Consider the following 16,162-nt stretch of genomic DNA (forward strand, 5'->3'; position numbering starts at 1 on the left):
TTTGGCTTTGCTTCTAATCACAAAAGTGTCTATTAGTGTCTCTGTATACCTTACGTTACGAAGTTTAGCACGTGAAAGGAGCTTACAAATGCAATTGTGAGCTTGACCTAAAAATCTTTGTAAACTGTAAACCTAAATTGAGCTGCAAGTATCCATAACACCTGGGTGAGATTTTCAAAACCAGTCTTGCCAAAAAAAGTTGGGTGGATTTTGTGCTCCTAAATCACGCAAGAAATCTCTGAAAAAAATAATTTCTTTCTGAGTACTTGCTTCAAATACTGACACGGTATTTATTTTTAAATGCTGCAATTTGAGCATCCATACATTCAAATTTGGGTGCTGCTCCCGTATCGTGTGACACACTAAGTATGAGCCCTACTCCTCTCCGTTTGCAGCCAGCATTAGTTCTGTAAATGAGATACTCCCTCCTCTGCAACACAGTTTTAAAGCTTCTCCACCGATAGTGGGTTCTTACCGCTTCATAGGAAATCACTTACTACAAGCAGTAATGCATTATACCTCAACCCAGTTATAAGGCATGTAAAGACGGTAATTCATCTGCAGGACGGTTTCCAAAGCACAAGAAAGGAAGGTAAATTGCTGGAATTAAAGCACACCACAAATGCCAAATGGCCTCTAGCCACCCATCTTCAAGTCTTTTCTTCTCAGTAATCAATAATCCCCAAGCTGGGACCTCCCAGCCCAGAGTTAAGCTGCACATGAAGCATTTTTCCTCACTCTGTCTCCACTCCATTTGGAGAACGACCGTATCAGCCTCAGCTTAGCGACATACGGATCTGGTTTCCTTGTAAATTCCGCAAAGGGAAAGTCAGTGTGGTAAGTCACTGAGAAACCGATTTGTAATTTTCAGTCCAAGAGAGTACATGAGGAAATTGATTTCTATTCTCCAATTGATCAGAGACAGGTATTTGCATCTCTTTCTAAAGCAAAAAAAAAATAAAAAAAAAAAATTAAAAGCATTACTAGAAGCAGCTTTCTGGCTTTAACTTACACACGAGATATTCAGAGCAGATTAAAAAAAAACCAAACAGAAAAACAAAAACCCCGTCCAATTCTCAGGAACAGCCCTGCCAAGCAGTATCTTTCCTCATGGAAACCATTTTAAGCTTTATTTTATACAATACGAACTATAATCTCATGCATTTAATGCAAGTATTCCAGGCCTACTCTAAAGCAAGAACAGCTGCCTACATTTGGTAAGCACGAACTGTCACTTGGCACGTCTAAAAATAGTACTGCTAGCATCCGTGCCTTACATGCAGAACTCATCCAATTACATTTTGCTTTTAAAGCAAGTGCCGTGATAGGTTTATCACTGGTTTGGGTTTTTTTTTTTTTTTTTGAAGTCTTTTCTTTCTTTCACGGACATTTAACTTAAAATTGAAAAATTCATATTGTTTTTTGATGACAAAAACAAGTGGTTTAATATATTCTACCGGATAATCCTCTTTTAAAAAAACCTGAATCAAGTAACCCTCTTTTTTTTTTTTTTCCCCGTTTAGAAAGAGAAATTAAAAGCCTCGAGATCTACAAGCGAGTTGAATTCACATCTATTAAAGAAAACCAAGAAAAAGGGACTAACCCATTTTGGCATCCATCTTGAGTGTGCCTGCATGCACCCAGATCTCGCACAGCTGACTACCCAGAGCCCTTTCACTTCCTGCGAGGGCGCTCGGAGGTCGGCAGATATACGTACCGACGCAGCCGCCTGCCGCCGCGCTGCCTGCCAGCGCGAAACCTCGCCGGCCCCCGCCAATGGCTGCCTCTGCGCTAAGTCCTTGGAATGCAGCTGCCGAGCGGGAGAGAGTCGCCTTCACAATGGACAACTACTCTCTATCCAGTGTTCAGAAACAAACAAAAAACGGGTTTCAGCGCCAAAGAAAGGCTGTTTGTGTAAAAGGAGAAGGAAGTTTTAAAAAAAGGCAAACAGCGTTCGATTTACAAACGTGGTGTGAACAACGGCCGTTACACTAGAACCTTTCTGTAATCTGAAAGGTAAGCAGAAATTCTCTATAAATAGTAAAAATAGCGTAGAAGCACAAGTAAGAGCCTTTTCTGGATCAATTTAAGAACAGCCAGCGTTGTACTAATACAGAACTGTAATAGAAGCGCTGAGAATGGGTAGCTTTCAAATGCATCTGAAGAGCACGGTGACGACTGTCACCATAGCACCATACAGGCTGCTCTGAAGAAAATTAACTCTAGACCAGCATAATACAGTACCCGACCACAAATAGGCGAACTGCTGTTAAATTATGTTTAGGGAGGCATTTTCCAGTTACGCTGTATAAACTTCGTATTTACACACGACAGCCATCTTCAAGGTTTCCACTGATCTTTCATGCAGAGTATGGAGCAGCAGTTTCACTTTCAAAGCCTGGTCAAGCCTGGCGTGGGGCAGCCCCAGCTGGAGACAGACCAACCCAAGGAGAAGCCACCAACCCATCAAGCGGTCCAAGTCTGCCAAGCACAAACTTGACAAAAAGTCAGTAGGCTGGGGTTTGACGTTTTCAAGATTTCCTACATCAGAACGACCATTTAAAATCACGGTTGGCATCCTAAGCAGAAGCAGTCACAGACTGGGCCACAGAATTCAAGCCTCGTTTTACCCTGCTCAGATGTGTTGGAAGCCCGTTTGGTCCCTGACTGCCTTGTTGCAAGCCAGTAACAAGAGAACAATCCCAGACTGGTAAAACTGGGTGGTTCTTGCATGGCCGCATGTGGTGCCAAGCACGTGGAGCTGACTTCAACCAACAGAGCTCTCCCTGTCCTCGGGACAGGCACGACAAAGGAGCGGCACGTCCAGTGGGACTGACAGGCTTGTCTAACTGGATCCCAAGGGTCAGAAAACAAGTCGGCATTGCACGTGGTTTGGCCTTGGCACATCTGCCCTGCAAACCCTAGCAAGCAAAAGTGATACAGATTTCAAAAAATACATGCTGGAATGAAAATTAAGTCCGACACTGCCAGATTGTCCCCAAAAAATGCAAATTCTATCTCTATTAATGAGCCAAAGCAGTGCTTTTCTTTCATTTCTACTTAATCGTATACCCGTGCATGTGTGCACAATGTACGAACTGGGGAAACCATTCCAACAACCTGATTACTCACGATAGAAATTTAAAAAGCTCAAGGGTTGCACAAGCCTATGCAAACTTTTCCACCATGTAACTAATCTGAACCAGAATTCAGATAGATTTTCAGCACATTAATAAAAAGAAAAAATAATCTTGGGGTAGCCTGGGAGTAGAGCTGTGGTGTTCATCCTACCATTAGCATTATTCAGCCATTAAAACAATTCATCGAAATAATTAAAAAAAAAAAAAAAAGTTAGACATTTTAGTACCAATTACTCCATGGAGGCCTGTCTTTCAAAGTGCTAAAAATAAGCATCATGCCATCCCCAAAGTAAACCTATTTTGTCCTGCCTATCTAGATGATCAATACCACAGGTATTAATCAATCCCACAGGTTATACCACTTTCACTATGCCGATTCCTCAACTACTATGGCTGTAGCACAAGAAACATGCAGACCAAAATCAAGTTTAAGATTATATTAATTACAAAGTAGTGCTTTAGTTGGAAAGTCTAACTATGAACCATACTTTTGGCTCTTCTCTGTTTTACATTTGATCGTTACATTTTTTAAGGTTATTTTTTAGCATTTTGCATGTTGCAATATTTGCTTCTATATTTATTTTGGGGCAAGATGAATAGTGTAATCAGTCCCTGAACTTTAGCCATCATTTTCCATGCCACTGGAGCCTGACCTAACGAAGGAAGAACACACGAAACAAGGCGTCTTCGTCTCGTTATAAATAAATGCTATCAGAAACCACGCGAAACCAGGCTTCAAAAGCAGTTGCAAAAGGAGAAGAACCAGACTCTTCTGCTTCCCCAGAAAACCACCTTCTTGCTCCGCTTCCATTTTCTTTTTGCTCTGCTTCCATTTTCTTTTAGACTCTTTCTCTACAAGTTAAATTATAATTAAACCCCAGGGCAGCAGGGACTTCCTTGGAGGGAGAAATAGGCACTAAACCAGCTTCCTCCACCTAAGGGGATGCCACCATGTAAAAACAAAGAGGGAGGAAGAGGAATTTAAAACCCTGCTCGAAACAGTTATACCAGCACAAAAGATGCGTGTAGGGCGGGTTCAGGTTTGCTTTGTTCATTTGAGGCCAGTTCCATTACACGCCAGCCAGGTCTACATCTTGCGAAGAAGCCAAGCGCACAGACCCCGCGCTACTGGCCTCCGTGCAGCTCTAACAGCGCGGCTCGCACTGGCTAGCGCGCTCCCCCCAAGCGTGCCATACAGGCACGCTTATGATTGGCGACTCATTAATTTTCAACCAAGAAAGCCTCCATTATTCTCAAGGCCTCAAATCCTAGGCTCGGAAATGTCTGCTTTCAGTTGCAGTGAGGAACAGCCCACCACCAACCCTGCTCGCCAGGTTGTAAAAGGCAGGCTGAAAATTGGGCCTGAATACCCAACGGGAACTTGCCTTTCAATTTTTACAAAACCCTTCTGACCTCACCCCTTTCTTTTTTCTCTCCTTTCTTTTTTTTTCAACCCCAAGAATTTCAGGCCCGACGTATAGAGTGCTCCACATTTAAACTAGTTACACATCAAGAACATATTACTAAACACTGCAGAATATTTTTCCTAATATTTAATTAAAAGATTAATGAAAGGTTAGAACTTTTAGAAAGTTGTTTTGCAGGGGCAAAGTTTTCTCCCCTGCAGGGCTTTTTTGCTACATATTTAGGTCCTGATAGAGCGTTCTATGGAGTCTAGACAGCTGGCAATTTTGTCCAAGTGGAAAAAAACATAGATTTTGATCAACAGTTATGAAAAAGGAAGAAAACTTCACAAGTACCAAGCATGGCAGGGCCCTTTAAGAAGATATTTAAGTATCCAGAGATGATTAAAATTTTTTAGAGCTTGTCTTGTTGATAAAGTTTGAAGATTACGCATTCAAATAAGGCTTAAACTCTTACACACTGAGCACTAATATAATGACCCACAGAGATTTACACTGGTGATCTCCCATTGGTGGTTACAGGAACAAAGGTCAGAACCACACTAATTTAAGGTTAGTTACTTATTTACCTAAAACAATTTGGTATTACGGCTGTAAATTCTGAAAAATCAGACACGGTTTTACCTAGAATCTAACAGAATTATGAAAAATCCAAAGCAAATGTGATTAAGGGTAGGCTCCAAACACACTATGCCAAACAGAAAGAAAAAAAAAAAAAAAAAAAAACAAAAACAAACCACCACCCTGCTGTGGTCTGCATGCAATTTCTCCTCATAAAATTATTAAACTACATAACTGCAGACACTACATTCTTTCGAGTTAATGGTTAGTATCGTTAAATTATTAATAATCTAGGATTTTCAAAGGAACATCGACTAAATTTGGACTATGCTGGTATTTGTGCAGTGCATACCAAAACAAGCTGTTCTTTAATATGCTCTGTAGGACTGAAAAAGATCCGCAGCGTCACACAAGCTATTTCACCTACATAAATAATTTATTCTTCTGCATTGCTCACATTTACTCATTTTAACCTACAGCTTTTACAATTTTGCATGCAGCACAAATAGATCTTACATCTTCAGATACATTTCACAATCAAATACATGCTACAAACACCATTTGCTAAAAACAACCCGCAGCATCTTTAGCTTCAAAAAAAAAAAAAAAAAAAAAGAGAAAAAGGTGAAAGAACAAATACCCTTATCCTTCCAACTGCTCGGCTGACTGTCCATCTCTCCACAAACGATCTACCCTCCAGCTGTGATTATCAATTATGCATACCAAGAGGACAGCTGCAAGAGAAGAAATCTACAGCCCAGGATGGGAAACATGGGCTTCCCCAGCAGCGTCTGCAGTCTGCTGCTGCACTGGTGCTGCAGGAGGCCGGTCAGCTGACGGCGCGGGGTGTGGAGCACGACTGACGCAGTGCGAGCTCTAACCAGGCTGCTAATGCTCTGGCACCCAGGCTACAACGCGATCCCCGACTGGTGCAGCCATTTGCTTCTTACTGCTTGCCAAGGGAAGCGAAAAGACGCAAGGCGGAGAAAGAAATCGCCGGCACGAAGGGAGCCGGCTTCTCCCTGCAGACGGCACCGGCGCATTGGAAGCGCCAGCGCAGCCAGGTGCAGCGCGGGCTGACAAAAGCCGAACCGCCCTAAGCGGCTTTCAGCGACCCAGTGGAGCTAAAAGTAGTCACCAGACAAGCTTTAAACAGATTGCTTCTCAAGCAATGGTTAAACCACCTTTATAAACCTCCTAGATATATGCCTACCCCTCTTTTTTTTAAACAAACGTCGGACTGTCTGGAAGACTAACAGAGACATCTTTGTAACACACCTCTCCCTTTAAAAAAAAGCTTGAAGGAAAACAGAATAGGACCCTTTCTGTGCCTTTAACAAAAGCAAGAGGCTCCTGAAGAACACAAGACGACTTTTTGCTGGTATCTTTAGTCCCTACGAACTGCTCGGCCATATTTATTCACCGTAACGGAGCTTTGAGAAGAACGGTTCTCTCGCCCTCTACCTAATTCCTACAACCCAACACCTTCCTTTTTTACTTTACATCAGCATCCCCTGTTGTCGGCTGCAGACCTGACAATTAAAGGCTCCCTTCATTTACATAAAAACAAGAACCAGAAAGTTTACGCTACTAACATACAGAAAGCGACGTACAGGAAGCATTGTACAGACGTCCGACAGGCATAAACTAGAAACTCAAAATCTGAAAGACAAGAGCTGTGAGAACGATATTGTCATTCTGTCTTCCATCCCTGCCCAAAAAAAAAAATAGGACTACTCTTCTAGGTTGGAGTCTCTTAATATCTGGGCTGACAATAAAACGCTAAAAACTCCCCTGCATTGCTCCAAAACCTCTTACAAATTTGATACGCCATTTTCTAAAGAACTAGAAAAGGACCTTCAAGCATTTCCACAAAAGTACTGTAGACTGGTTGGGATGGAGATTCTGATTCGATCCTTAAATAGGCAGTTTTACTTTTCATTAAAACAGAAAATCTTACATGGAGAAAGATTACCACAAAGTCACCTGAAAGCCTTGGGTTTTGTTTCAATTGCTGCATAAATTTAAGGCCTCCTTTGGCAGCAAGACCAGTTACACATATTTTTAACTTATGCAAAGATGTGCATTTCATTCCCGATTTCAACAGGTAAATCAAAACACATACTCTAGGAGGGAAGCAGGAAGCATGTATTCAAACTTCACGGTGCAAGAAAATCTGAAAAGTTGCACTATACAAGAAGAGTACAAAACGCATCTGAAAATCTGCTTCTGTCTTTGAGCTGAAATTCTTCAGACCAACTGGAAACCACCAAAACCTGCGGTTCTCCCCCCCCCGTTTGTTTGGATGACTGCATTGTCGCTCAGTTAGTCAAAAACTTGATGCTTTCAGGAAGTTCTTCCCACTAATTGTCAAATTTCTAAAGACACACAATTAAAGCCTCTTCATTTCTTCTTCATATTCTTTATATTACATACTTAAAATAGTACATTTACGCAACGCATTCCTCAACGGACATTTTGTGTACCCACACGTGTGGCCACAGCGCATCGGCAGCAGCCAGACCACGGACAACCACGCAGCCCAGCCATGAGAACGGCTGCCCTACCAATCCCTATCCTCCCATCTCCAACCAGCCACTAACCCCCTCCACTGGAGCTTCTCCCTGCCCTCACGATCCTCCTCTTTACTCTTTGCATACTCAATGTTCACTCTTGCCACTCCACGCAAATGATACCCAAAATGAAGCCTGTATCCCTCTGTACTCGCATCTCTCATTTCAGGCAAGATGCACCCACGTAACCCTATTCTGCACATAAACTGAGTACCAGCACTGGCAACAAACTTCTGCGTAAGCTTTATTGGTTCATTAGGGAAACTGCATGCCTGTTTCCACACCAGCGTTTAAACAAAAACTATCTAACCAACAGGCTACTTACAACATGGTATTATCAAGTCACCCAGACAACTAAAACAGACGCAATCGATTCTAAACATGTTCTGCTACTGAACGCACCTACGTTCAAAGGGGCTGCACGCTTGCAGGGTGAGCGCTTTACTCGCTACACAGTCGTTAAATCACCCCAAGCAGATGGACCGACAACAGCATTTTTGCCCTGAAGAAGGTTCCTGACTTCTCACAGGAGAGCATTTTGGAGGACTACCTAATTCTGCTCTGGCCCGAAGCCTCATTCAATGCTGGCTGCCTAGCTGTGCTTCTGGGAAAGTCGATAACTTACCACAAACGCTCCGTTTGCTCCAGAATTCTGCCAGTCGGCAAGTAACTTCCAAAAGGCCTTACTCTGTTAGCGGCCTTAGCTATACACGCCTTTGCCTCTCAAGAGGGGGGACGCGAGAGCTCTAATGAAACACAGCAGGTCTAGGTCTTTCCTTCAGAAAAATTTCACTCAGGGTTGTTTGGGGTTTTTTTTCCTCATTCCTCCTACTCCTCCACAAATTCTCCACCCTGTCTCCATTTATTATTATTCACCTGGTAGCATAAACGAAGACCTGAACAATCAAAAAATCTAAAAATACAATCAGATTAAATTAAATCAAGATTTCATGTTAATTAAATTATATTTTACAAATAATCTGTTCCTGAAAGAAACTCCAGAGGCACTCCAAGGTATTTTTTCCCCAGTGAAAAACAACAAACAAAACCAAACCAAACCCTTCCCATCTGCTGAATGGCTCTATTTAACTAACTACGAATAAGGGAACTAACAGGAATGAACCAAATGGGTACAGGGCTGGCGTAAGGCAGCATTTCTAACTCCTTTTAAGCTTCACCTAACTGTAACGAGCTAGTTTGCTGTTACAGAATCACAGCAAGTGTTTTACTTGTGCCCCCATGATTCAGGAGTAAAAAGAAAAGCTTCATCATTACTACCGCTCAGCCACCCTCTCAAAGCGCATTTCCCACTTGGTCTTCACCTTTGAATTTGCCCCCTCAAGAAAATCTGGGAAATGTAAGATGCTAGTAATTAGTTGCATTTCTGTAATTCGATTACAGAGTGCCCTGGAGCATAGATGAAAACAAGAGATCTGTAAACGCACAAGATTTAATCTGAAATGAATGCCTACAGAGCCTGATGTTCAAAAACACCATGGCACAAGGGTGTCCTGTGGAACTGACTGCATTGATAGTAAAGATCTCAACGCCATTTCCGAATATTATTGTAATGCTCAACGTGAACATACTGAACAGACTTAAACTGCCGATGTGGTTACATTTTGGTGCACAACCTTCTGTCATGGTCGGAGGTTTGGATTTCGGGAGGGGTTCTGCAATACACTTTGATTTTGTAATTCAATAACATAAAATCCTCCACATCCCACCGATCAAAAAAAGGTTTATGGAAAGCATGGTTTTCTAGCCTGTTTAGGAGAATTAACGACCTCTATCCAAAAGTAAATAAGGGGTGATCAGTGAAGAAAGTCTGTACAACAGAAGGGCTAAGATACATAACATATTTAGGTTTGAGTTCAGAGATCCTCAAAACCTGGGATGCAATCCTCTGAAAGGCACAGGGTACTGGAGTTACAGTTCATTTACAAAAACACTAGATGGCATCAAAGCCCTCTGTTACGAGCACGCCTTAAAACCTGATTTCTGGTCCCTGCTGCACTGCCCTGATGCGTGCACACCCTGCCAGCACCAGCTGGAACCGCGCCGGCTGCGGGGCAGGTCAGCAGCATCAGAATGATGGGTACATCCACTCTGGAGTCACCTCTTCATAGGCAGTGTTTTGATGGAGAGCAGATAAGTGTGTTTTGAAGGCTGGCGAGCATGAGAGCGAAGCAGCAGGATTAGCTGCTAGGAAGCCAAATACAGCATGTGATGAGAAACAGAAGGGGGGGAAAAAAAAAAAAATCACTGTATCCAAGACAGTGGGAAGTGCTGGTGTTGCAGGGGGGTATTTGCTGTTGAAATTGTTATAGGAGCTTCTTACGAGGAAAGGGGTTTCTTTATAGTTAACTGCAGTTCTGAATCTGTTTTGGTTTGGATTTTTTGGGGTTGGTTTGTTTTTTAAATACGTGCCACTATGAAGTACAAGGTCCCTGTGGTCTGATACCATTACAAAATAAAACAGGTTACCCAAGGGTCTCCCCGTTCCACCCCCGAGGCTGTTCAAAGCTTTACATTTGCTTTATTGGAGTGGTGGAGGTTTAAAAAAAAAAAAATATGCAACCCTTTTAGAGCTTCTGTTAGCTCCCTGCAGTCCACTGGGACCATTGGGAGTTACACTTTCAGGTACTCATAGATATGTTGGCATTTAGGTTGGGTTTCAAAAAAATAGCACTGATAAGTAAGTGTTCAAGAGCCTTCACTGAAGTGCACCAGTAAGGCAGTTCAGATTAATGTTTTAACAAGCACCAGTCGTACCATCACGCCAACTGATTTCCAGAAGTCTTGAGGCACAGTAAAATCTATTTCAGTTCCACTGATGGGAAGACAGAAAGGTAGACCCAGAAGGCCAAACACATGCACAGACCCACTTCTTGGCCTTGCGGGGAATTATCCCTCCTCTCTGGGAGTGTGGAAGCAAGTGTATGTGTTAGCTCTTTGACGCTACTTTGAAATTGTGCTTAAGTAGTGCGGTATTAAAAGCAGACAACTGATTTTGTTCATGGCTTGTCATGAGACTCTTCAGGCAGGTCTCAGAAGTCCAGTTCAGTATTCTATAATACAGCAGAAGCGAGCAAAAAAGTAAACACCACAGGTTGGGGCACGGGGGGAACCTAGAAAAAATGGACCATGTTTTTGAGATATTCTCATCTATTTTGCTTTAAGAAAGCGTTTCTCTGGAGTAAAGGAAAAAAAAAATTTTTCTTTCCAAACAACACAGCATGTCAAAAAGTAAAATTGCAACTGCTTTACAGAGCGCGCACAACACTGACGGAAAGACCGTAGGCAGTTCCCCAGTTTCGCACGCAGCCAGCTCAGCCCTGTGCCTGGCCCGTCTCCTACCCCTCACTAACACCAGTGCTGGACAGGCGCGTGCCCTGTCCCAGCACTGTGCCGCTAGGTGGGAGAATGAAGGCACCGTTCAGCTCTCTCCTCTCCTGCTATGGCAAATGGTTTTATGTGCAGCTTCTCCAGCAGTTTCCCATAGACAGAAGAGCAGCGGCTGTGTCCTTGTCAGACCCAGAGCAAAAGTCTTTCTTCCCAAGGCAGTGATTTGCCACCCCCAGTCTGCTACATCCATGCAATGATTAAAGACCACGCTGCAAAGGCTTCCTGTTAAAAAAACTAACAAAAAAGCTAGTATACTAAGCATAATGTTCAGGTTTTTTTAAAGCAGTCTGATCTCTAAACAATTAACTCTTTGACATGAAGTATAAGACACACAGCAGCTGTTCCCTAGACAGTACTATATGCTGGAAGCCCGAGTGCAAGGCGAGACGTCTTCACAGAACACAAACACGGTGTTTTAACAGTGCAGGTATCACTGACATTTCATCACAAGGGAAACTCTCTCCTTTCTGCCTACCCGTATGTATAGAAGAGGTGGGACAGGAGGAATGGCAACTATCATGCAAAGTTAAATGTAAAACCTACATCTTCTACCTTATTTTCCGATCCTATGTCAATTGCACTAACACCCTGATGTTCCCCTCAACATACACCCGTTCTTCTCTTCCAAAATACATTTGATGCAAAAGACACGTGTTAGGAACACAGCATTTTATGAACCATAGACTGCAGCTACTGCACAAATATTCTACTGCTGAGTCAAACTACCATTTGGTTTTCTATTTAGAACAGAGTCATGATGCCTTCTGCAGTAGCTGTTTTAAGCGGGAATGCTTCTGGTGCAAGACTTGAGTAGCAGCAGGGTGCTGTGATACCAAAAAGCAAAGTACCCCTCTAGTTGGAACTCCAGGAGGCATTCAGTTTAGAGAACAAAACGCAACACAACAATGGTCTTACCTTTCCTTCAACTTTGTGCTACTTCAACTACACATTACTAGAAGAAAAATTAACTACACTGAAATGCAAACCTGAAAAGTGGAAATTAATATCTGTGCTGCGTATAAACCGATTTTAATGTTTGCAAGATACTCAACTTCATAATGGCCACATTCCTAGTAACCTGAATGCTAAACTCCCTCACGTGCGCTATTTATATTAAACCACTGGCCTTTATCTAATGCAAGCTGCGAGTCACACGAGTGGAGATGCGCAGGTTCTTTTCCAGATTCCAGACACATACAGTAGCAGCACGGGTATTTTCCTAAGTTCCAAAGTCTGATGTCTGAACTGCGTATGAAAAGAAAGAAACGCCTCTTCAAATCACATACACAGAGCAGACTGAACCCCCCCCTGGGCTTACTACCACCTATTGAGAGCAAGTTTGGAGGGCCACCTAATGCCCAGCCTGTAGACAACCACAGAAGAGCTTGCAGTGAGTAGCGACTTATTTCTGTATCAACAGATCACCAGCAGGAGAACTGAAGGAGGAAACTGGAGACAGTGAGTCCACCCCTGATAAACAGAAAAAAAAAAGTACTAAAGCAATCAGAATATGAAAAAGGTAAAAGTGCAGGCATTAACAGTTTCTGTTACCCTCAGCCTACATAGAAAAGGTTACAGAAAGTGACTTAAAAAGATTAAGTCATGACATGCTTAAGTTTAGCTAAAGAATTATGCAGATTAGTGAACTGCAAGACAGCATACACAGATTACCTGAAGATTTATTCAGCTTTGCTGAAAATACAGCAGTAGGTTTTTCCTTTTCTTTAACAGAAGCAGCTTCTCGCTCAGCTTCCTTCTCAAAAGCTTCTGGGTTTACTACACTGACTAGCTCTTTTTCAGCAGATAAAGGTGAGGTATCTGTGGCCGGTAAGGACATCATGGATACTTCAGGCACTTCTCTGTCCACAGCCTCCAAGGACTTTTTCAAGGCATTAGTATCTTCCTCAGCTTTTACTTCTACATTCTTTATAGACAGATCACAGGGCAGCTCCGGGCAAGGCAACTGCCTCTTCTCACCTTGGATCACCTTACTGATCTCTTCACTTCCATCTTTGTGCATTACTTCTCTGTCAGTGGCTTCTGCCACAAACTCAGGAGCAGTTTTAGGATGAGCTAACATCACAAAGTCTTCTTCCACTGGGACCGGGGAAGACTCCACGGATGAGAGCGCTTTGTTGTCTGCTGGTTTTGGTTCTGTAGCAACAGATACATCAGCTGAATAAGCCATAGCATTCAGCTCTTCCATCTGAAGAGGCATCTTCTCTGCCTTGTCTGTTTTTGTAGGTGTTGGCTCAGACGGCACAGCAGCAACAGTTTTGGAAGAGTCCAGTTCGGGTTGGAAAGACTCCAGATAAGGCTTGCCTGTGGCAGCTACTGAATCCACCAGTCGTTCCTCATGTTCATCATCAGTTACAATATTCTCAGTCGATTTACTTTTTAAGATGAGAGATGGATCTTCGCTCACTTTCTCAGTGAAGTTGGGTATCACCTGGCTATTGAACAAGTCAGATTTTCCAAACTGTGGAGACAGTTTTTCAACAAGCTCCTTGTGTTCAGGCACATCCTGAGAAATGCATTCTGTTATCGGTGTCTTTGAATAATCTGTAAAGGATGGAGAAGCGGATTCACCAGAGACCTTTGTTTCTTTAATTAAGTCACATGCAATAGATATATATGGAGTCTCTATATCTTCAGGACTGGCGCTACTCTCACGATCAGGTTTTTTAAACGCTAATGCCTCTTTTGCTTCTTGGGCCTGTGTCAGCGGTACATTCACTGCCTCTTGGTATAAGGGAGGTTTTTCAGTCTCTTCTTTTACATTCTCGTAATTAGCAGTAGGGATAAATGTTTCTAATGGGGAAGCTTCGAGCTGCACAGCAGATGCTTCTGCACCGGCAGTCCCAGTGCTCAGTGGGGCTTCCATAACAATATCTGGCAATATTGGTGACGGAGCAGCTTCCGACCCTTCAAATGAGGGACAGAGTTGTGTCACGGGTTTCAGAGTCTCTTGTACCGACTCGGAGGTTTGAACTAAATCAATCTTTGTTTCATAAGCAAGTTTTGTACATGCCGCGTCATGCATTTCACTTTCATATGCTTCCTGTACTAGATCAGGAGTAAGACCTTCAGGCATATTTGCTGCAGTGTCAGATGGCACTGTTGATACGCTCTCTGTTTTAGCATAGTCAGCTTCCTGGCCTTCCTGCTTGCCAACTGCTTGAGCGCTAAAATCACCTGGTTCTGTGCTCGTCTGAGCTTTCATTTCTGCAATTTTTTTCTCATCGTCGGTTCTATTTTCTGAAGTGCCTTCCTCTAGTGGAGAAAGAGATTTGACTTTGTTACCATCAGGACTTATAGGGGATTCAAATTTAGTACAAGTGATGTAAGTCTGCGAAGGTTCTTTGACAGCTTCTGGGGTACTTGGGAAAGAGCGATCTTCAGTGCTGCCTTCACTCTCTCTTTCGTAATCCTTCTGCACATTCAGCTTATCCATACCGTATTTCTCATCTAAACTGCTTTCTAGTTTGGCATCTATCTCACTTCCAACATCCTCTCTCATGCTGCTCAGTCCATGACTAGCACCTTTTACTTCCCATATTGGCTCGAATGGCTTGAAGTCTGCGTATTCTTCCCTCTTAAGAGGGTCTTCTTTCAGTGCCCCTTTTTCACCGTGATCACCACCTCTGTATTTGTCTTTGTTATAAAAGAGATCTTCCTCGTTTTTCTCAAACGAGTCTCGAGGAGTTTCTGGAGACATTTTCAGCTGCTGCGCAGGCATTTTCTCCAGATTAGGTAATTCTTTAGGGCCCTCTAGCTGCGTTTCTTCTTTAGCTTGAGATAAAATGGCTGCTTCTGCTTTAGCAAATGGGGCTTCCGAGTATTTCATCTCTGAAAGGTCTTTTTCATTTCCCTCTGCAAGAAATGGATTTCTTGCATTTTCCATAGTTTCTTTAGAAACCTCACTTGCATTTTCTTTGTAAATGCCTCTCGCAGGTAATCCATCTGAGAGCGCATCAAAGGCTGCGTGCTCTTTAAAGGGATCAGCTGAGATAGGAGAGAAGGAAGGAAGAGAAGGAGCAGTATCAAGCGGGACTGCAGTAAAATCCTCTTGACCAAGCGCCTTAGTGCTACCTGGCTGCTCCTGCAAGTCCATAACTTTTTCTGTGACCATGGACAGAAAGGAAAGTTAGAGAATGCAAGTGCTCTTAAAGTCAATACAAACTTTCATGACAGGTTCACGTGATGTTAGTTATTAACAGGTTCTTCCGAGTTCTATCATAAATACTATTAGCCATTAAAACAAAGTATCAGTTAAAGTATGCTATTCTATTGCACCTCTTCTAGCAGAGAAGTATGCAAGAGGCTAGAGAAGCAGCAACTTTATGCAGCGCAAAGATCACAATAAAGCTGAAGATGCCAGACAAGTACAGAGCATCCAAGTACAGCAGGCAATATTAACAGAGTGAGAGAGGGAGAGTGGGGTGGCAAGGTGAGGAAGAGAGAGGGTATGTGTGTATGCTTGTGCATAAACATATGCACAAACGTGTGTGCCAGTAAGAAGTCTTCTTTTGACACTTCTTTTTTTTGAATGGGAAGTTGGCGGACAGTGTAGCTCACAAAACCCAATAACTAAATACTACAGGTACAAATTTTACTTACATGAAACACTGCAGAAAGTTACTATGGATTAAATCTTTCTGCCAAATCAGTCAAGCAACTATGCTTTGATGTGTTAACCTGTTAATAGTATCAACTTCTCTCCTACACCAAGGGTCCAAGAATTCACAGATGGCTGTAGCTTGTTTATAAAACAGCTTACCACGTAAAGAAATCAATGCATATTAAAATCTTGAACAGATCAACTGAAAAGTCAAAACTGAAAAACGCGATAGAGGCTATTCTTGGACCCATGCTGACTTTTAGTAAAGGCAGACTAATTGGAAAGAGTTAATGAGATCAGATATGCAGGATGTATTCAGACAAAGGTGAGCAGAAAGAACTTGCCTGCAGAGGAGTGCATCAGAGGCGCAGATGTAGCAGGAAGAGCAAAAAGGGTCTCATCTGAAAAACAAACAAATAACCTCAGCAGAAATAA

General features: G+C 42.6%; 1 protein-coding gene across 7 annotated transcripts in view; it reads right to left on the reverse strand.

Moving 5' to 3' along the window:
- The window catches only part of RTN4 (reticulon 4), a 72,933-nt gene that overhangs the window by 14,362 nt on the left and 42,409 nt on the right, over positions 1–16,162 (reverse strand). For 3 of the 7 annotated variants that reach the window (XM_087777251.1, XM_087777252.1, XM_087777253.1), the window contains 2 exons: positions 16,072–16,128; positions 12,778–15,228 (listed from right to left, as the gene is read on the reverse strand). The exons of 1 other annotated variant lie outside the window; for it this stretch is intronic. In XM_087777251.1, the coding sequence (XP_087633377.1) occupies positions 12,778–15,228; positions 16,072–16,128 (2,508 nt within the window). Of the gene's footprint in view, positions 1–1,603; positions 1,749–5,765; positions 5,990–12,777; positions 15,229–16,071; positions 16,129–16,162 lie in introns of those variants that run through there. 3 more of the 7 variants (XM_087777256.1, XM_009476134.2, XM_009476135.2) reach the window with 3 other exon arrangements.

This window comes from Nipponia nippon, unplaced genomic scaffold (assembly GCF_047370975.1).
Source record: "Nipponia nippon isolate SJK-2023a ecotype South Korea unplaced genomic scaffold, ASM4737097v1 scaffold_4, whole genome shotgun sequence".
NCBI lineage: Eukaryota > Metazoa > Chordata > Aves > Pelecaniformes > Threskiornithidae > Nipponia > Nipponia nippon.